The sequence below is a fragment of the Schistocerca cancellata genome, chromosome 11, assembly GCF_023864275.1.
Source record: "Schistocerca cancellata isolate TAMUIC-IGC-003103 chromosome 11, iqSchCanc2.1, whole genome shotgun sequence".
NCBI classification, from domain to species: Eukaryota; Metazoa; Arthropoda; class Insecta; order Orthoptera; family Acrididae; genus Schistocerca; species Schistocerca cancellata.
The window spans coordinates 17,193,009-17,215,009 of record NC_064636.1 but is presented as its reverse complement, the minus strand read 5'-3'; the positions used below and the strand labels follow the sequence as shown (position 1 = coordinate 17,215,009).

At 41.6% G+C, this 22,001-nt stretch overlaps 1 protein-coding gene across 1 annotated transcript in view; it reads left to right on the top strand.

Moving 5' to 3' along the window:
- The window catches only part of LOC126108830 (uncharacterized), a 181,290-nt gene that overhangs the window by 5,742 nt on the left and 153,547 nt on the right, over positions 1-22,001 (top strand). The window contains exons 2-6 of the mRNA XM_049914194.1: positions 3,581-3,866; positions 6,728-6,787; positions 8,349-8,441; positions 11,758-11,795; positions 15,814-16,164. Coding sequence (XP_049770151.1) covers positions 3,581-3,866; positions 6,728-6,787; positions 8,349-8,441; positions 11,758-11,795; positions 15,814-16,164 — 828 coding nt within the window. The remainder of the gene's footprint in view (positions 1-3,580; positions 3,867-6,727; positions 6,788-8,348; positions 8,442-11,757; positions 11,796-15,813; positions 16,165-22,001) is intronic.

The following is a 22,001-nucleotide window of genomic DNA, read 5'->3' as shown; positions in this document are numbered from 1 at the left end:
TCAGATGGGATTATAGTAAATAATTTCATTCCTTCCCTGTAATACAAAGAAATGTGATCTGTGGTATTAGTAAATATAACACAATTGATAGGTATATTTTCATTTTGAACTTGGCACTGACAAAAAAGAAATAAATACAAAAATAAGGAAAATAGGTTACTTCAGAAATAAACAAACCAAAACTAATACAAAACTTGGCAGAAAATAAAACCTGAATTGCAAAAAATAACACCAAATTTAACCAGAAAATAAAAGTTCAAAACACCCATTAATTGTAGAAAAACTCTTTATGAACATGTGTGGGGGGGGGGGGGGGGGAACTGTAGTTACATGTTACTGGTACCGTCCTTTCCATAGTTAAAGTCCTGCACCCCAAGTTACACACACACACACACACACACACACACACACACATACGTATATCGAGGCAAAAATTTTAACACTGTTTCTCCCTCGGATAGGGATTACCTCAATAACAGCACACATTTAGGAGACAAAAGTCGTGGGACACCTCCTAATATTGTGTCAGACCGCCTTTTACCTGGAATACTGTAGCAACTCGACACGGAACGGACACGAGAAGTAGTCGGAAATCCCCTGCAGAAGTATCGAGTCGTGCTGCTCTGTAGCCGTTGACAATTGCAAAAGTGCTGATCTTGCAGGATTTTGTACACAAACTGACCTCTCAATTAGGTCCCATAAATGTTCAATGGGTTTCGTGTTAGTTGGTGTGGGTGGTAAAATTGTTTGCTCAAATTGCCCACAATGTTCATCAAACCAGTTGTGGCTCAGAGACACGTTTCAGAACATGACGTCCGTGAATAGCTGCAGACGATCTCCGAGTAGCAAATATGACAATTTCCGGTCAACGATCCGTTCAATTGGACCAGAGGACCCAGTACATTGCGTGTAAACACAGCCCACACCAAATGGAGCCACCACAAGCTCGTGAAATGTGCTCTGTATTTGAACCCTGTCGTCAGCTCTTACCAGTGGAAACTGGGTTGCTTCTGACAAGGCACAGTTTTCCAGTCATTGAGCGTCCAGCCATTATGGTGATGAGCCTGGGAGGGGCACCGCAGGTGATGTCGTGCCGTTAGCAAAGGCACATGCATCGATCGTCTGTTGCCAAAGTCTATTGACACGAGATTTTGCTGCCTGTGCTAAAGGATACATTGGATATACATCTCACATTGATTTCTGCCTTTATTAGCAGTTACAACTTTATGCAAATTCTGCTGCTCTCAGTTTGCAAGTGAAGGCTGGCGGCCTCTGCAGTGTCCTCCGTGGTGAGAGGTAATGCCTGAAATTTGATATTCCCCGCTCACTCTTGACACGCAGATCTGGAAATGTTGGATTCCCGAGTGATTTCCGAAATGGAATATCCTACACGTCTAGTTTCAGCAACTGTCCCTCGTTCAAAGTCTGTTAATTGCCACCATGGTGGCCACAGTCGTGTGGGAAACCTTTTCACACGAATCACCCGAATACGAATGACAGCCCTACCGATGCACTGCCTTTTTATACCTCGCGTATTCGATACTACCGCCACCTGTATACGTGCACGTCGCTACCCCGCGACTTTTGTCGCCTCGGTGTATGACAAAACATGGGACTCGAACATTCGTCTGCCAGATACGGCAGGAAACCCCTCGGTAAAAGAAGTGTGGTAGTACGGTACACGGGCCCACCCGCGTGTTGCCGGGGTGATTTTGTGCGTGCTGCAGAGGTTTTGGTCGGAAGCCCTTACCCTAACAACAACAACAACAACAACAACAACGACTAACAAAAATACTGAAAACAGAATTGACAGCAAGAAACAAGACAAAAGCTATAAATACTTATGCTATACCAGTATTGACCTACTCATTTGGAGTAGTGAAATGGAGTGACACAGACCTAGAAGCACTCAATACGCTTACACGATCACAATGCCACAAATATAGAATACATCACATACATTCAGCAACAGAAAGATTCACATTAAGCAGAAAGGAAGGTGGAAGGGGATTTATAGATATAAAAAACCTACATTATGGACAGGTAGACAATTTAAGAAAATTCTTTCTAGAACGAGCAGAAAATAGCAAAATACACAAAGCAATCACTCATATAAATACATCAGCTACACCATTGCAATTTCATAACCACTTCTACAACCCTTTAGATCACATAACATCAACAGATACAAAGAAAGTAAATTGGAAAAAGAAAACACTACACGGCAAGCACCCGTATCATCTAACACAGCCACACATAGATCAAGACGCATCCAACACATGGCTATGAAAAGGCAATGTATACAGTGAGACGGAAGGATTCATGATTGCAATACTTGATCAAACAATAAACACCAGATATTACAGCAAGCATATTATTAAAGATCCCAATACCACATCAGATAAATGCAGACTTTGCAAACAACAAATAGAAACAGTAGATCACATCACAAGCGGATGTACAATACTAGCAAATACAGAATACCCCAGAAGACATGACAATGTAGCAAAAATAATACATCAACAGCTTGCCTTACAACATAAACTTATAAAACAACACCTTCCCACATACAAGTATGCACCACAAAATGTACTGGAGAATGATGAATACAAATGATACTCGAACAGAACCATTATAACAGATAAAACAACACCACATAGCAAACCTGACATCATACTCACCAATAAAAAGAAGAAATTAACACAACTAATCGAAATATCCATACTCAATACAACAAATATACAAAAGAAAACAGGAGAGAAAATTGAAAAATACTTCCAACTGGCTGAGGAAATCAAGGACATATGGCATCAGGATAAAGTTGACATTATACCAATTATACTATCAACTACAGGAGTCATACCACACAATATCCACCAGTACATCAATGCAATACAGCTTCATCCAAACTTATATATACAATTACAGAAATCCGTAATTATTGATACATGTTCAATCACCCGAAAGTTCCTAAATGCAATATAACATATACCGTACAGTTAAAAGGAAGTCACGCTTGATCAAGGTCCGCGTCACTTTCCATTTTTGACCAGACATAACGTCTGAGAAAAGAAAAAAATAACAATAATAATAAATACATGCATATTGAACTCACTACACTTAAGTCAAGCTTAGCTGTTGGTGGTGTGCATTCCTTGTTGCAAATTTGTCATTCACAACTTGTAGTCTTTGATGTTTTGTGTCTGAATTCACAGAGAGAATGACCAACATTTTACCCCAAATGCATCGACCATCTTGTCTCACAATGAGACAAATGTATTATGAATTATGGCAATTACTTCTGAAATAATAAATAGTTCATTTACATTTTTCCCCTTTGTCTCATTTTCATTTGATTATCCGTTTTACTATTCCGTAGTAAATCCACATCTAGTTTCTTCCATTGCTGCCCTTGCAATATTAGTTTTTCTTTGTAGAATTATGCTTTAGTTACATGTTATTAGTTTGGTGAAGTAACTAAATCATAATTTTTTTTATGTCTTCAGCAGGAAATCGAGAAGTCATTATTAATTTTAATATACCCTTGAGTGACCCTCATTTCATTATCTTGATGTTTCAGACCTGCTCAGATTTGTGATGGAAGTGACACTGCTTCATTTGAAGAAAGTAATCTTCAGAATGTGACCCGCGACGAGTTGCTGATGGCGCAACAGATGTCGACACACTTCATCAGTTGTAGTGATCCGACACGTGACAGTGCTTCATTTGAAGAAAGTAGTTTTCAGAATGTGACCCACAACGAGTTGGTGACGGCCCGAGAGATGTCGACACACTTTATCAGCTGTAGCGCACCGACACAAGGAATTATCACACGAGAGGATAATGCTTTCTGCAGTACAGATAAAGTAAGTGTGATGGATCATAACTTTTCTGTATTCACCTGCAGTTTATGCCGAGAGGGCTTTTTGTTGAAATACGACCTTGTAATGCATGTGTCAATTCGTGTTGACAGTGTAGAGCCACTGTGATATGGTTGAAGATACTTGTGGTAGTGTAGACATACTTTCAGGTGTAGTGATGTAGGTATAGGTGAAGTGTACCTTACTGATTTTCGCCTTAACAAGCATTGGAGGATGAAAAACTATGACTGGACCCTAACCACACAAACATTTGCTAACACAAGGAAGGTATGTAGGTCTATGATTTGTACAATGATCTATTCAGTTCAAGAACCCTCATGTCGATTTCTTTCAATGCAATCACTGGTAACAGATCGCACGAACAAGCCACTAACTTTGGTCGTATATCACAGGTACGTTATTGTCAAATAAATGACTGCGTTCACTGCCAAAAGAAATATACTTTCTGCATCACAAGCATGTATGAAGCCATACAAATGTAGTGCATGTAGCAACCCCTTTTCGTTTGCTTGTTATATCTGTACACATGCTACTGCACAGTCTGGCGTAAAGCGACACAATGTGAAGGTTTTGAACAATCATTTGCTAGAGTTTATGACCTCGAAACCCATTCAGTAGTTCATTTTGAGTTGAAGCCACTTAAGAGTGATGTTTGTGGTAAATTGTTTGCTAAAGTTAATGAATGAAGATCTCATTTGGTAGTGCAATTTGGGATAGAATCACACAAACTTTTCTTTTTGTGGCCAATTGTTTTCTACACATGTTTCTGTCTCAAATCCTCCGTTGTAGTGCATTTTGTAATGAAGGCTCACAAATGTGATGATTGTGTGCTGGAGTTCATTCTTGGGTTCAGCCACTCGCAAGCAGGTATGTAGGATATTATTTAAGAGTGCTCTTGCAATAAGTTTCATTATCCAGGGATTTTACGTTGCTTCCCTCCTCCAAATTTCATAACAACTTCCTCAATATGTCTACACATTAAAATCAGATCGACACTAGCTATTAAGTTTTTTACGTCAGCATCAGATCACGTCTGCATCAAGCTTCCGCTCTCAAGAGACAATATGAAATGGATAGAAAAACAAAAGAGAGTTACAATTTTAGTATTTTCTCTGCCGTCGAGCACTCGTACCGCTGCGACTGTATAATTTATGTCTGAGGGGAAAGAGTGTAGCGCGGCGAAATTCAAAGTCCTGCTACACCAGGATTCAGAGGCGCACGTGACGCGTGGTGGTCTTCGTGACAGCGACTGTTTTCCTATCGTTCTCTTTCTCTCCACTCACAGATGTCTAGAACATGTTCCACATTTGTCGCTTCGGGAAGCTGATTGGCAGACTTTCTCCTCTGCAGCTTCTTTTGCAGCCTGTCGTCTGACGGATATCGACAGATTGGTACGGGATACTAGTGATACTATCACTCGTACTGCAGCAGCAGTGATACCCTACTTCTCCGGCTCGTCCCCACGACTGCCAGTACGACGGCGGTCTATAGATACAGCCACAGCTATCGGGGAACGCCATGGGGCACTTCGACAGCACGAGTGCCTCTACAGATAATTTAGTAGCATTCGAGAGACTCCGGGCGAATGTGCGGCTTTTAATGAAGAAAAGGAAGCAGTGTGTCGGAAGTGATACGTCTCGACTGTGCAGCCCACACCCTGTCATACCGAGTGTGGACTGAGCTCCACCAGATTTGCGGCCGTCCGCCACCGACTGCAGTTACCGGCATCCCGGTCAGTGGTAATATCTGCACCGATGCCGTGGTACTTGCCGGATGTTTGCGACACACGCCACTGAAGTGTCTGCTCGCAGTAGTTAACGTCCAAAATTTCCGAGCCCGGAAACACCTTACCGAGCACTGCCTTCTATCTTTGTATGCGTACGGCTCTCTGTCGTACAATGTCCCTTTTAGCGAACGGGAGCTTCACGGCGCTGTGGCAGTGTGTCAAGGTACGGTCCCTGGACCCGGCAGAGACCACGACCGAATGCTCGGACACCTTCGTGCCGACAGCGCGAAACGTATCCTCTGGCTTTTTAATCGCATTTGCCTCTCAGTGGTGAGAAGGTATTATTATTCCTGTCCTGAAACCAGTGAAAGACCTACATATTTTAAATAGTTACCGGCTACTGTCTCTAACGAATGGGCTGTGGAAGCTACTCGAACGAATCGCCAACTACTGTCTTTTTCGGTGCCTCGAAGCCGGAGGGCATATATCACGATTTCAAAATGCCTTTCGGGGTTTGCGGTCCACCACAGATCACCTGGTTTGTTTGGAACCTGCAGTGAGCAATGCTTCTGTGCATGACCTACATCCGATTGTGCTGTTCTTTGACCTACAGAGGGTGCGCAATACCACCTGGCGACATCACATCCTCTCTACACTGCACAAGTAGGGTCTCTGGGGCAGTTTACCCACGTTTATCGAGAATTTCTATCTCTCCAATGTTTTCAGGTCCAGATGGGCCTGACTGTTAGCAACCGCTATGTACGGGAAAGTGGAGTCTCTCGGGGATCGATTGCTAGCGTAATGCTGCTTGCTATCGCCATCGGTGGCATCATAAATACAGTGGGCCCCACAGCCTCTCTGTCACCGTACATGGGTGATCTTTGCCTTTATAGCTTTGCAGGTCTGTGCTCTTGTTTCACCCACACACACAAAACACTATACAGTGAATAATGCAGTTCGATGAACTGAGCTGTGTGTGTGTGTGTGTGTGTGTGTGTGTGTGTGTGTGTGTGTGTGTGGTATGAATGTAGTTTCAATGTAGTTTCTACATATATGTTACCTGCAGAAACACAATGATTAAAATTAATTTTGTTTTATTTTTATTATTGGCTTGTTGCAGATTGATGGACCCTCTGATGATGCACATCCCATTTGTGATCTGCAGAATGTTAAAGTAGAGGTAAGCAGCTGCTACATGTCAAGTTAATTCCTTGCTTGTCTTAGTAATGTTGTTTCTAATGTACATCTGATTCCAAATTAAATTGAAAATATGAAAGATAATTGTGTTTTCTGGATAATCAAATCTCATGCCGGTCCCTGTTTCATTTCTATTTGTAAAAAAAATAAAAGACTGAATTATGTTGTTAGATTTATAATAAATACAAAGAAATAATTTTTAATCTCATTGCATTATGTCATGAATTTAATGTGAGTTTAGTATTCTATGGTGTGTGTCAAATATAAGAGCACTGGCCATTTCCATTACAAGGCCCACTGCCCTATATGCACATGTTTTATTTCCGTTTTTGTATTAAGTAGACAGTAATGTTTTGTAAATTACCTGATTATTGATGTTGCATATCAAATATTACAAGATATCAATATTGAACAGAAATGCAGACAGACAATCTCTCACATGTCCTGATCAATCCCAAAATTTCGTAGAACACAGAGATTTTCCTTCCAAAGCTGGCTCTGTTAATTTCAATAATGGCTTTTAAGGATGCACAGAGAACATACTGAACAACGTTTTGGAGACAACAGTGGATTCAAAAATGCTTATCACATTGAAGGGAGAGTTCCAAAAGTATTCAGTTTCCTCCCAGACAAAACATCATTTGACGAAATATTTCAACAAGCAATCAAAGTTTTCAACATTTGTGTATGGTTAAAGCTTTGTCTGTGTGGATACTGAATAAAAATCACTAAGTTTTGAAAGCAGTAATCTATCAAATTTCCTGTGTCTACACGTATCACAGAAGGTATTAATATTTGTTTATAACTTGTTTTGCTCTGCACATTCCACATCAGTCTCAAATAGGTTTTGTTTCCAAATAATCAACAGACAAGCACACAGATGTTTCTTGAATAGAACATCTGTAGAGGTTTATATTGTGTATGGTGGCATCTATTGACATTTTGGGTCACAAATGGGAAGATCTGTATATGTAAATGAATGTGTTAAAGCACTCATTTTTTCAAATTGTACAAAAGGAATGTATTCATCTTTTACATGTTTTATGTGACTGTGCCTGGAAACAACAGATCTGCATAGTTTTTTAAGTTTTCATGAAATGACTAGAAAAACTGGCTCTTCAGCCTAAATAGACTTTGTTTCAATGTGGAGTTGGTTTGTTTTGGCCCTTGACATAATGTGTTATCAGGGATCATTTTCATTCACATTTGGTAGTACGCTTCCAAAATTTGACAGGCCTTAGTGTGTTTTTTTATGTGTGTGAATGATTCACAAAGCGAATTTCATTAATGGGCTAATAAAACCTGTCCCATTCCGTACCCATTACCCTTCACATTATGTGTGAGAATGGCTTAAGAGTGCAGATAGGAACTTGTTCTCCAACTGAAATGAAGTAGTATCCCATTTAAAGTGTTAATAATGCGGGAATCAGTTTGTATTTTTTCTTGTGTATTTTTTCTTGTCTTGGCTTTGAAATGAGAGCTAATGCTATATGGGGACATGTGCTTTAATCTTCAATTAACACTAATTATTTCCCTGTTTTCAGGTTGTTGAAGATCCATTAACAGTCCCATGGTTCAATGGGTGTTTTAAGGAGGATCCAGATACATATTTAGGAGTGAATGTCACTGAGAGTGAGGTAAGTTTTCAGTATGCACCAGAATTACGGTTTCATTTTAGTTGTGGGAGGTAATGTTTACTGTACGCAGTTTCAAGTGGGGAGCGTGCCAGGTGACTCGGACTGTCTCAGCAGGGTACAGGGTTGGCAAACGTGGTGTTCTGAAGCTGTGGCCGGTGGGAGTCAGTAGCCCTTCATAACCGTAAGCTTCGGGTGTGCTTCGCTAGCAACTGTACGGAGCTGTCGAGCATCGTAATTCCCAGAAGTAGGGATTTTGTTCTCGAGCTCCAACGTGGTTCAGACTTGTACCTACAGCCTGAACGTGATGATAGACTGGGTGGGTGTCGAGACAAAACTTTGGTCTTTGGACAACCTCTGTGGCACCTGCCACATACCAGCTGTACGAAGCTTTCTTGAGTATTCAGGGCAGACGCGGAGTCAATTTGAATTTGTTTACCAGCACATTAGTACAAAAGATTCCTGATTGAATAGGTGCATTACCTGAGAGCTGCCAATTGAAGAAGAGTGCTTTAAGTAGTCCACCGAGAGCATCTGGCCAAAACAGACTCCCTGATACCCGCAAGACTCATTACTTCTCCTCAGAATATCTTTCTCATTGTTACAAGAAAGGAGGGATCACTCGAGAAGGTGTGTTTTACTTAGTTTACTTAGCCCTGTAGTGCAGTTGTACATTGCAATTGACAGCTATTAACTTGTAGTGGTTAATAAAAAAGAAAAAGAGAAGAAAATAAAACGAAAAGGATGAAAATGTGGGAAGAAATGGTGAATAAAAAAAAGGGTTTAAAATTGTTAATGACCATGAAAAAGGGGAAGAATGAAATACAAATCAGACTTCATATCACAGAAAAGTTATCGGACTTCGTGATTCAGAAAAGCTATTGTTAGGGTGGTCCTTGTGGCGTTTGTGAGCAAAAGTCAAACCAATTTTCACAACAAAAATTATTGAAAGAGAACAGGGAATAACAAAATGTAACTGACAGGGGGAAATGGCGTAGATAAGAGTTCGTCCTTTACCATGTTAACATGTCTTCTTTCGTGCGGCATTCAGATCTTCAAAAATCTCCTACTTCATTTCTGCGTGAAAAGTCTGCTCCGAAATATTGCAATCGACCAGGAATCACTAATTTATACAAATCAAAATCATCTTGATACTGAATGCAATTCAATTTACTTTGCTACTTCCATCCTCCGAATTTCATAACAACTTCTGGCTAGGCGCACTCAGGTAGTTAGATTGGGGGAGGGGGGGGGGGGGGGGGAGTGAAAAGACTGCGGGTGCTCTTGTGCAATAGAAGGCTGTGGAGTGGGAAGAGAGAAGAGGATAGGTGGGGTGAAGGAATAATATTTTCCATTGTTTGAAATTATATCACTAAAAATCAAAAACAGGCTGTAACAGATGTTATACCGTATTTTCTCGAATCTAAGCCGCACCTGAAAAATGAGGTTCTAAATCAAGGGAAAATAAAATTTCCCGAATCTAAGCCGCACCTGAAAAATGAGGTTCTAAATCAAGGGAAAATAAAATTTCCCGAATCTAAGCCGCACCTGAAATTTGAGACTCAAAATTCAAGGTGAGAGAAAAGTTTTAGGCCTCACCTCCAAATCGAAACAAAGTTGGTCCATTATAATATGAGACATAATTTAGGTCAAATGAAAGAAGATACAGCAACAGTAGTTTGGTTCGAGTCGTAAGCTTAGCAGTTAAGCTTTACCAGGTAGCCATTGCTATGCGTCGGGCTCTCCGTCCGTATTTATACGGGTACCCTTCCTTTTTCACGTGGTTCATCTGGTTTGAATTGATTGCTTATTTTACTTTGATCTGATAAGTGCCGTTCTCTTTGTTATAGGTGTTTTACATCACTCTAAGCTGAAAATGCATTACTGTACTGTGTCATGCACTGTTTGTCGCTTTCTGATAATGAGTGTTTACGGCCTGTCGCCGCTCGCCGGATGGCTTGCTTTTGTGCGCGCAACCGCCACTTATAATTAAAAAACAAGAGAGAGGAATTGTCTCATAAGCGAAACAATGGCGAGAGACTGCTATTTGTTGGTACTTACACAGCTGCTTTCTTTGATAATGATCAACAAGAACCAAATAATAGACTGTGTATGATATACGATGTTCAGGACGAGAGTTTAGCAAAAAATTTTCTCCGTTTGAAAATCTTCGCAGACGCCTCTTTTTAGTACATTACATTCTGCACTGAAATTAGAGTCATCTTAGATTTAAAAAGCTAGTCAATTGCCGTGCTTCATTTCTGACTGTATCATTATTAGGCATAAGAATAATATGAATATAAACATGACACGATATGTGTATTCTTCCACATTTGCTGTTGTCTCATTCTAGTTTCGTAGTTCATTAGGCAGACAGGATTTAAATGGGATAGCTGCAAACACGAAAGAATACATGACAAAATGTTCATATTCGTATTATTCTTATGGTGAAGAGAATACTGCATGTGATTCACAATTCATAAAAGTTTTTATTAGCAACCATCTCTTCTCACAGGTAGGAAAAACTCGGGGCAGAGAAAAAAAGCTCGTCTTCCACCTTTTTTTTTAATACTGATGCAGAGGTTTTGGCGCCAGTATTTATCTTTGTGCCTGCAAAGCATGCCTGTGTAGCGCTACATATATTCGACGGCAGAAGTTAGTTGTGGCGGCACCTACCAACATTTTTCAGAACTTCCGCTTACTTTGCACTCGATTCTAAGCCGCAGGCAGTTTTTTGGATTACAAAAACCGGAAAAAAAGTGCGGCTTAGATTCGAGTAAATACAGTATATATTGGGGGAACATCTTGTCACTTTTCTTGCTCTGTGCCTGAGCTACACCATGTATTATCCTATAGGTCTGTAGGGTGGAATGCCACAATATATCGCAGAACCAGTTAAAAACACCAAATTATGTTGTTATGAAATTAAATACTTACATATCTAAGAAGGAATGTTTACCACCTGACAAATAACTTTTGTTGGTTGTAGTGGTGGTGGTGGTGGTGGTGGTGGTGGTGGTGGTAGTAGTAGTAGTAGTAGTAGTAGTAGTAGTAGTGACATATAAAGGATTTTGAGAAAGAGTAAAAAAGTGTGTTAAATCAGTTAACATAAAGTGCAAGTCATGTATTATATTGTGAGCAGTTCACATAATTTTCACAGTTTAATGTACATGCTTTGCTACTTTTGATACATTTTGTGAGTAAGCAATCTTGAGGAATAATCAGTTACCTTCAAGTGTTATTATAGTTTCTTTATTTCCTGTGATTATTGTAATGTCTCACTTAATTTGTGCTCTAAAACCATCTCTAATTGTTCCAGGAGGAAGCCAGAGGACGACACACCCCAGATGTTACACGGTAAAAGCTTTATTATTTTATTGACGCATTTGTTTTACCTTTATGCTTTCTTCCACATGCATCCAAATTGTCCTTACAAAATTATCACCGATTGTGGTAGCACAATGGGGTAAATGCTGGGATGGTTACTGTGAAAAGAACACCGCCAGTTTCCTCCCCATCCGTGCCAAATCCGAAGTGTAGCTATTTCTGTTCTGGTGTAACATCGAGCGCTGGCACGACGATCGAGTATGGAAGAGCAGAGAGAGCTGCGAGACGACTTCAGCCAATAGTCCGCTGACAGACCCCTCTCTAGGACTACACCGAGACAGGGGCGGCATGTAGGCTTAGAAAATATAAGGCCACTCCGTCTGGCTGCGGCCCCAGTTGAAGTCGAGCCGACCTACAAATGCTACGGCAGTGACTTAGAAACTGTATTGGTTCACTTGTATTATGAATTGTACATACTGAAGAGCTTGCTTACTTTTGTCTGTTGCCCCTTGCTTGGGAGACGTCAATATATCACAAAGTTAAGTATTGTAATCATTTCCTTTTGTAGTAAACTCCATTAATACGGTTTGCTCGAGTTGTTGTCTAGCGATCCAAGAAAGCAGCTTTCCTAGGCACCCTATATTAGATGAATGGGCAGAACACAACTTCTTTAATGACGTTTTTATTGAGAGGTCATTGAATCCTAATTTTTCCTCCTTTAGATATTCACTTTGTGTACAACATTACTTTACGGATAGAAAAAATATATTCAGTAATGTTACAGATTCATTTTGTGGATCGACAAGCATATTCTTGCTGTCTCCGTATCGTGTGATCTGTTGCTCCCCTTTCCAGTTCACCGTGTATGTGAACTGCTTTGCGAACATCCACGAACTGAATCATTTTGTCTGTGCGGTCTCATTTCTCCTTCAAATATGCCCGCCAACCGAGGTGGTGCAATGGTCAGCACACTGGACTCTCATACTGATTTAAATCAATGCCCGCTCAAAGCCACTGTCTGTAAATCCGTTGTGTCTTAACAGTCTCGAGTTACGTGTGATAACAGGAAGTTGCATTTTTTCACTGAGAGCGTGACGTAAAGATGTTATCCTGATGGTAATATGTGACCAACTGGAAAATTGTAAGATACACAGATATTTATTATTAGGTTTGTACCTGGATCTCCACTCCTGTGACATTATATAATGACATTTGTAGGACGTATATATCCCTCCGTCCCTTCTCGTCACACGTGGTGATTGGAGTTCACTGTCTGGCAACTTGTCTGCAACAGTCAGTTGTCGACAGATGTCTTCTGAGGCAGACTCTTCAAAATAAAAGTTTGACAAGAGTCAATCATCTGCACTGACATATGACGAAACTTGAGGCAACAACGAGTCTTATGTAATTTCTAAACTCACTGCTGAAGGTATTTACCCTTACATGTGTCATCCCATTTCATTTTTGCCATTCTTCCCTATAGCGCAGAACAGAAGATTCCACACAGTACACATCAAAAATAGTTCTTTGATGATGAATTCAGTATTGAAGCCAAATATCCCATTATCCTTTGCAGATGTTTTGTTTCTGGTGTATCCCGGCAATATAACTGTTGCATATTTGTGTTGTTGAATGTATCCTGATACATTGCATTGATTTTTACACTAAATCTATTATCCAAAGACTGTAATGTTTGCAATATTTATTAAAGTTGTCTAAGATGACCCTGTTAACTGCAGAAATTTAATACCTCATCGTTTCTGACCCCAACATTTTCTGTTTAATACTCTGCTGGCAAATCTCTTGTAATGTTGAATTCTAGCACAGGGATGAAGTCAACATCCAATCTGGTCTCTCGTATCCTTTCAGGAGCAAAGCTGGGGATGTTTCTTGACACAAGATTACATCAACAGTTCACAGACACACGTGCCACGTATGGGCCAGTATCGTTCTGTCGATAAATGGCACTGCAATAGAGGAAACACGTGAAGATGCGGGATGTTCGTGGCGTACTGTTGAGCCGACAGAGATAGGCTAAGATAGTAGCTGTGCCCTTAAGTCATATCCTACGGTTCCTCACATCACGACACCAGCACTTACGCTGTCGTGCCAGTCCCCAGCTCGCTGCCACACTCGCTGACGGTGGTCACGGGGGAAGCTCCGAATAGCAGTTTGTCGCTAAAACGGTGCAATGTCATTCGTCGGCAGTGCGAGCTTGCCCGTCATTATACCCCTCCAGGTGCAGGTGTTTGTTTTGTGGTGTTACTTGCAGCCTATACATAGGACAGTAATTCCCCGGTCCAGTCTAGTGGTACGGGATGACGCAAAACGTTACCGGCAGTTCCACAACTCGATCACAGATGGGAGTCTCAGACGTGAAGTGTTGTGGTGTGCTAGGTTCACAGTTTGGTGATCCTCCCGTGTCTCGATCAGATTAGGTCGACCAGAACCTAGAGATGGCGATTGTTCCTACAGTCCTGTCCCCGTGCAGTGTAATATCGCTCCACTGTCACATCTGAATGCTCCACAAATCTGGATGCTGTACAAATCGACGAGAGGCCGAATGGAAACTTTCAAACTCCGACACGTGCCTATAACTCTCTCTTACGCGAGTCCGTATTGCCTCTGTGGTCACTCGACAATTTAGGCCCCTTATATGCACTACCAGGGTTGGTATCAACTCTTAACACTGACAACACCAGTGCACCCTGGTGACCGTTCGACCTGTTCTAGAGAATTGCAATTCTTTATCATTTACGTACCTGCCAATAATATGTTTGTTACTTTGATATCATACTTGTCTTTTGAGAGCAGTTGCCTCCACTGCAGGATCCGTCTTCAAAACTACACCAGTCGGCGACCGGTGCCTGTGGAGTCTTCGAGGGTCGGGAGCATTTCCTCTGTGGAGATTGATTCCACCATTCACTGTAACTTCAGATCCACATTTCTGTAATCACTAACACCGTCACAGTGGACAGTCTCGAAAACTGCCATTTGGCGGTCACTGATGTCAGTTGCCTCTCGTCCGCTTGTATGCCGTGCGGTCTTGCCAGAATGTCAGCATGCTGACACGTGCTCGAATTTCTCGTGAAGTCCTCAGTGGCCTTCTCGAATACCGTGGTGTCGCACCTCGAGACGTACCGGTTCGACCGGCCGCTCAGCGCCGCTTTGGGACCGAGCGTCGACAGTGGACGGGGACCGTTACCCACTGCATCTGTTTGGAGCAGACAGTCACAAGTGTTCCTTCCAGAGTGCGAACACTGCTGCAGGCACCACCATTATCATCCGTCTTCAGATTTTGTACGGATACGTAGCACACGATTCGTGACCTGTTAGTTAATGTATCATTCTGCGTAATGGGTGGAAAAATCTCATTTTAATGTTTCTGTTATCTTAAGAACAACTCCATATGATTCCAGAATGAGATTTTCACTCTGCAATGGAGTGTATGCTGATATGAAACTTGCTGGCAGATTAAAACTGTGTGCCCGACTGCGACTCGAACTCGGGACCTTTGCCTTTCGCAGGCAAGGGCTCTACCGACTGAGCTACCCGAGCACGACTCATGCCCCGTCCTCACTGCTCTACTTCTGCCACTACCTTCATATCAGCGCACACTCCACTGCAGACTGAAAATCTCCTTCTGGAAACATCCCCCAGGCTGTGGCTAAGCCACGTCTCCGCAATATCCTTTCTTTCAGGAGTGCTAGTTCTGCAAGGTTCGCAGGAGAGCTTCTGTAAAGTTTGGGAGGTAGGAGATGAGATACAGGCAGAAGTAAAGCTGTGAGGACGGGGCGTGAGTCGTGCTCGGGTAGCTCAGTCGGTGGAGCACTTGCCTGCTAAAGGCAAAGGTCCCGAGTTCGAGCCTCGGTCCGGCACACAGTTTTAATCTGCCAGGAAGTTTCAACTCCATGTGTTGTAATACTCATTCATTTTGTATCTTGTTTCTAGTTCCAAGTAGTCTTTGTAGCTCAGTTTGAATGTCTCTGCATAATCGGCATAGAGCTCCTCGAATGTTTAACCACTGATCGATGTCTTCGTCCCACAGAGAAAGTACCGACGCCCCGACCTCGACCGGCCTTTCGGTCACGGAGGTTGGCAGTACTGGCCGGACTGCCCCCGACTCGTCCCACCCTGGTGGCAGCCGCAGACGCGGACACGACGCGACACCGTGGATGAGTAATCTCGGTACTCCGACCTCCGCATCCTGTGACACCACTGACACTAGTGGTGATTGCACAGATGTCAACAGCAGGGAAGTCGGCACTGGCAGTGTTGCCGGTGTGGCGGCCGAGCAGCAGCGTCTCGGTAATACAGGTTCTGCCAGTGCTGCCCACACTGAGCCGCAATTCTCCTACAAGTCGGCCATTGCTAGTGCCATAGCGCAGTCACCGCACAGGTTAGTACCACTGCAGTAGAATGCTAATTCTGTTCATTAGAATACCCTGTACCGTGCATGTGTGATAGATAGAAGCGTCGGTTTGATTTATTCCTCCAGTTGTCTCACTTGCAGTTAACTTTGTAATACGAGCGTAACTGCTCTATTTAACATTATCGACAATGATAAATATTTTTTATTTGTCTTCAGTCTTGTGACTGGTTTGATGTAGCACACAAAACTTCCTCTCCTGTGCCGACCTCTTCGTACCAGAAGAACATTTTCAACCGATGTTCTCAATTATTTATTCAAAATATTCCAGTCTCTGTCTTCCTCGAGAGTTTTTACTCCTCTACAACTTGTAATACGTGCAAGTTTTTCCCTGATGTCTTTACACTTGACATGTCATCTTGTCCCTTCTTCTTTCCAATGTTTACACCGTATTTCTTTCCTCACCAATTCTGCGGAGAAACTCCTCATTTCTCCTGCTATCAGTCTACCTTATTTTCAGAATCCTTTTATAGCTTCACATCTCAGATGCACCCATTCTCTTCTTCTTTTGTAGTTTCTCTACAGTTTTTGATTCACTTCCATGCATGCTGTGCTCCAAATGTACATTCTGAGAATTTCCTACCACAAATTAAATTGCATGTTAGACTCTCTCAGACTTTGCCTGTGCTAAGCTGCATTTTAAGCCCTCCTTCCTTAGTCTTTTGTGTGTTATTTTGTTTGCAATGTAACAGAAGTGCATTACTTAATCTGCATTGTGGTCCCCAATGTCGATGTTAAATTTATCGCTGTTTTCACATCTGATACTTCTCATTACTTTCTGCCTACTTTACATTCTCTTATCCACACCTACCCGTATGATGTTTTTCGTGCACCATCCCATCAGTCGCAGTTTTCGCCATTGACTCACGTTTTAATACGTACCCACCATTTATCAGACTTTTTTTTCTCATTAACTTGCTACAGGATGTCATAATTCTCTACTTCATTAGTGGATCTGTTCTTCAGCACTCCAGGTAATACTGCATCATTCACATTTTGGCATTTGTATCGAGCAGTTTTCTAAACTTTGCACTTTATTAATCCTTTTATGCTATATGTTAGCAGCTGTTTCCTGTTATAGAAATCCCTCTAGCAGTACGTAATTCTTGGCAGAAAGTGTCACATTAGCATTTATTGTGTTAATATTCCTTTTCCCTTTATGTTCTGAGTGTTTATAATTAAAATAACAGTCTTCCAAGTCCTGTCGTGCAGGCTGTACACATCACAGGATGCTGAAACATTATAGGTATGGTCTGCTTAGGGTTCCACCATCTTACACACTTTTACCTTCAGCTGGCAGAACTCCCCATTTCTTCTAGAAGGTCTTCCTGAAAATCCTCTGTTAATTCTTTCAACACTTTTAGGGCACCATTGACCATCGTCAGGGAATTCCATCGTGGAGGGCTCCACGGTGCGACACACGGCACTGTAGACCCTGTGGCTATTTGCGATGATACGTTTTCATCATAAGACGGTCTTTTTCTGCCACCTGACACCACAGGAGTACCTCTAACAAAAAGTCCAAACACAACAAACCCCAAAGCAGTTTGATACTCGAACTAGCCCTCATAACATGACTTCATTTCCTACCAACTAGCCACGATTTCTCAGTCATATAAGGTATTATGGGGTCAGGTGTTTTACAAACTTTTGAATTATTAATTTATGTCTCTATACCCTCACAGTTGATTAAACCGTGTGCTACGGAGTACGCTGAAAAAATGGTAGTTCCACTTTCTGCCACTAGGTGAAAATATGCACTGTAAACAGTCGTCGGAGTGTGGTGTGGATGCAGGAAAAGGGAAGAAATGATGAAACACATGCTAGCAGTGGTTCTGGAGTGTTTATTACAACGTGTCACAAGTTACGACGTGTGTTCGATACGGTCTCCCAACTCGGCAAAATGCTGCGCCCGTAACACTGCACAGTCGGCAGCTGCTTGCGGCGTATCTGTAGTAATCGGAGCGGTATGTCGTCGTATGCTGTCCTTGAAATCAGGAAGAGTAGGGATATATCATTGATAGACATGGTATTTCAGATATCCCCACAACCAGAAGTCACATGGATTTATGTCAGGAGATCTGGAGGTCACACATTTTGAATTTGCCTAGAAATGATTCAGTCATTACTGAAGGTTTCTCAAGGCTTAACTTCCACCTGTCAAGCGACATGTGGTGTTGCCCCATCTCGCACAAAAATAAGGGTACAGACACGGTTGCAGTCTCGCAAAGCTGGGATCACCTGTCGCACGAGGTCCTTATAACGTGCAGACGCCACCGTACACCTAACAGTACTGCGAGGTATCGTCTCCTCGAAGAAAGACGGTCCAGGAATGAAGGAGCTTACCAAACCACACCACGTAGGTACGTACGCTGAGTGCATTGGATGTTCCTGCACGACATGTGGTGGAACAGAACCCTGTGTATGATACTGCTGTGCATTCACAGTGCTGTGCAGAGTGGAATTTGGATTGTCTGTCCGAGGAAATTACCCAGCCACGTATCATCCATTGCAACACGGGCTAAAGAACGAAGGGCAAAGTCACGATCTTGTAGCCTTCTTGGGATTTCATTTGGTGCAGTTTCTGAAAATTCCCATGACACTGCTCAAACTCTGGCTGCACGGCCGGACATAGCTATGGTAACTTTGTCATCTACTGCCGAGGGAATGGGGTGCCTCTCTCTCACTGCAGCACCCTCTCATACGCCTGTTCCTTCAAATTTCTTTGTAGTATTCTTTAGCCCGTTTATTGATGTGGCACCTGTTTCTGTCAGTGACGTTCCCACAATTCAGCGCTGCTATTGCCGCCATTCTGATAAAACAATTTTACAAGCAGTGATGGTCTTTCTTCAGAGTAGCCATTGTGTCTTGTACAGAAAACTTCAACATTCTTAACCCTTTGCACCAGCAGTCACTTCACAAAAGAAATCGACATATGTCACCGAGTGACAAACAGCATACTGAAGTCGGAACAGGAAGCATTTCACACTGTAGTGTTTCCTTTACTCGGGGTTCTGCCGTGAAAATATAAAATAGAAAATCTGATTGGGTTTTGAATTTTTGGTGGTTTCAGTTACGGATAAGGCGGACTTCGTATTATTGATTGAGATAGTGCTGTAATTTGACCGTGCATGGCAGACCGGGTCGGCAACACTACAAAAAGCGACTGTACGGAAATAGCATCAGAAACTAGTGGAAATTTATCTTATAATCTTGTTAGAAACGCAGTACTAATTACAATATAGTCTTCATGGCTGTCCTCCTAATTCCCTTGTAGGACGACGTCTTTCACTTTTCTCCGTCTGTTGAAAACTTCTTCAAGTTGTCACTGTCATGATCAATTCACAAATTTGGCAATAACCACCTCGAATCACTATTGAAACAACTTCGCTTTGTAATATAATTACAGATTGAAATATACATTTTATTTGTAAACTCATTCTTTTTTTGTTACACTTGCAACATTTTAATTGTGGCAACTCGCTAGAATATTCAACTTAAAATTCATCTGGCATCCTGGAATAAAATTTACATATATTTCAAGATTCAAGACAGCCCTCTGTAGGAGGATAGTTTCATGGGAAGGTTGCTAACAACTTCATAAATACTAGTAAAGTCATCTCCTACAGTGGACTACACAAAATAAAATATGATAGACAAAATACATGTTTACTTAATATAATGTAAAATTTCCTATACCTAATAACGTTTCTGAGTGTAGTGTCCCCACTATTGCTGTTTCTAAGAGTGGTACCCCTCTATTACCGATTCTAAGAGCGGTGCCCCTCTAAATATCTTAGGATCCTACAAGTATGTAAATCAGTGTGGTAAGTGTAATATATATATATATATATATATATAATAGAAGGAAACATTCCGCGAAGGAAAAATATACCTAAAAACAAAGATGATGTGACTTACGAAATGAAAGTGCTGGCAGGTCGACAGACACACAAACAAACACAAACACACACACAAAAATCAAGCTTTCGCAACAAACTGTTGCCTCATCAGGAAAGAGGGAAGGAGAGGGTGATCCTCATTACCAACAAACACTGTCTGCCTGTGGCCATTCATGTGAATGGACAGTTTGTTGCTGGTCATTCCCACATAGAATGCATCACAGTGTAGGCAGGTCAGTTGGTAGATCACGTAGGTGCTTTCACACGTGGCTCTGCCTTTGATTGTGTACACCTTCCGGGTTACAGGACTGGAGTAGGTGGTGGTGGGAGGGTGCATGGGACAGGTTTTACTCCGGGGGCGGTTACAAGGGTAGGAGCCAGAAGGTAGGGAAGGTGGTTTGGGGATTTCATAGGGATGAACTAAGAGGTTACGAAGGTTAGGTGGACGGCGGAAAGACACTCTTGATGGAGTGGGGAGGATTTCATGAAGGATGGATCTCATTTCAGGGCAGGATTTGAGGAAGTCGTATCCCTATATATATTATAATGAAAAATATATATAAGTTCTTCCCAGTGTTACACCGTCCGGGTTATCTGGATACTTCCTACTAACACCAACCTATCCGAACTCCGGAGATGGGAACTTGCTCTTCAATATATCCTCTCTTCCCGTTATCCACCAGGCCTCAATCTCCGCTAATTTCAAGTTGCCGCCACTCATACCTCTCCTGTCATTCAACAACATCTTTGCCTCTGCACTTCTGCCTCGACTGACATCTCTGCACAAACTCTTTGTCTTTAAATATGTCTGCTTGTGTCTGTATATGTGTGGTTGGGTATGTGTGTGTGTGCGCGAGTGTATACCCGTCCTTTTTTTCCCCCTAAGGTAAGTCTTTCCACTCCCGGGACTGGAATGACTCCTTACCCTCTCCCTTAAAACCCACATCCTTTCGTCTTTCCCTCTCCTTCCCTCTTTCCTGATGAGGCAACAGTTTGTTGCGAAAGCTTGAATTTTGTGTGTATGTTTGTGTTCGTTTGTGTGTCTGTCGACCTGCCAGCACTTTCATTTGGTAAGTCACATCATCTTTGTTTTTAGGTATATATATATATATAGTTCAAGTCAGTCATGTTCCTATAAAGTTTGTGTAGTTCATCTCCTTTCTTTCATGAGTATCAAGAAATGTAAATAAATGTTGTACTTAATAAATAAGTAAATCTTCTTAGTTCTTGTCAGATAATTGCTGCTGCGTTCCATGCTGTATATCCACTCTGTACCCAGCTTGTGGTACCTGTAAAATTCTATTCATAAATAAATATGTGTGTATGTCTCTCCATACTGTCAGATAATCATGAATTATATAATGTCAAATATTTCATCAACATGTATAAATTTTTCTAAGGGAGGGATGAGAGTATGAGCCTCAACAGAGGACTGACGTTTTGTTTTCTCCTTATTCTCCTTTCTATTTAATGGTGCATCAGTTCAGTTCAGTAGATGAGCTTTAATTATGTCATTAGATGACTGCTAAATATGTTCTCTTAAATAATTCTTCCAGTCTGAAGTGTCAAGCCTACATAACTCCAAAAATTCCATTACAAGTTACCATTAGATTAGTGTTAAAATGTTATAGATTTAAATCTACTGCTATATTTCCAACAGTGGCTGCTGTAAATAATTCTTTCCACATAAATCTATACGTTCACCTTTAGTTATAAGAATATATAAGACATCACATAAGTTACTATCTCAGGCTTACCAATCTTTCAATAAATAATATTCTTTCCACTACTTTCATTCTGTATTCCATCGGTACATGTGATATAGCGTTCAAATCTAGTTTCTCTCCTCTCAACATATTCTCAATTACTCATAACATTCTCACCTACCCGTTATTCATTCTTCAC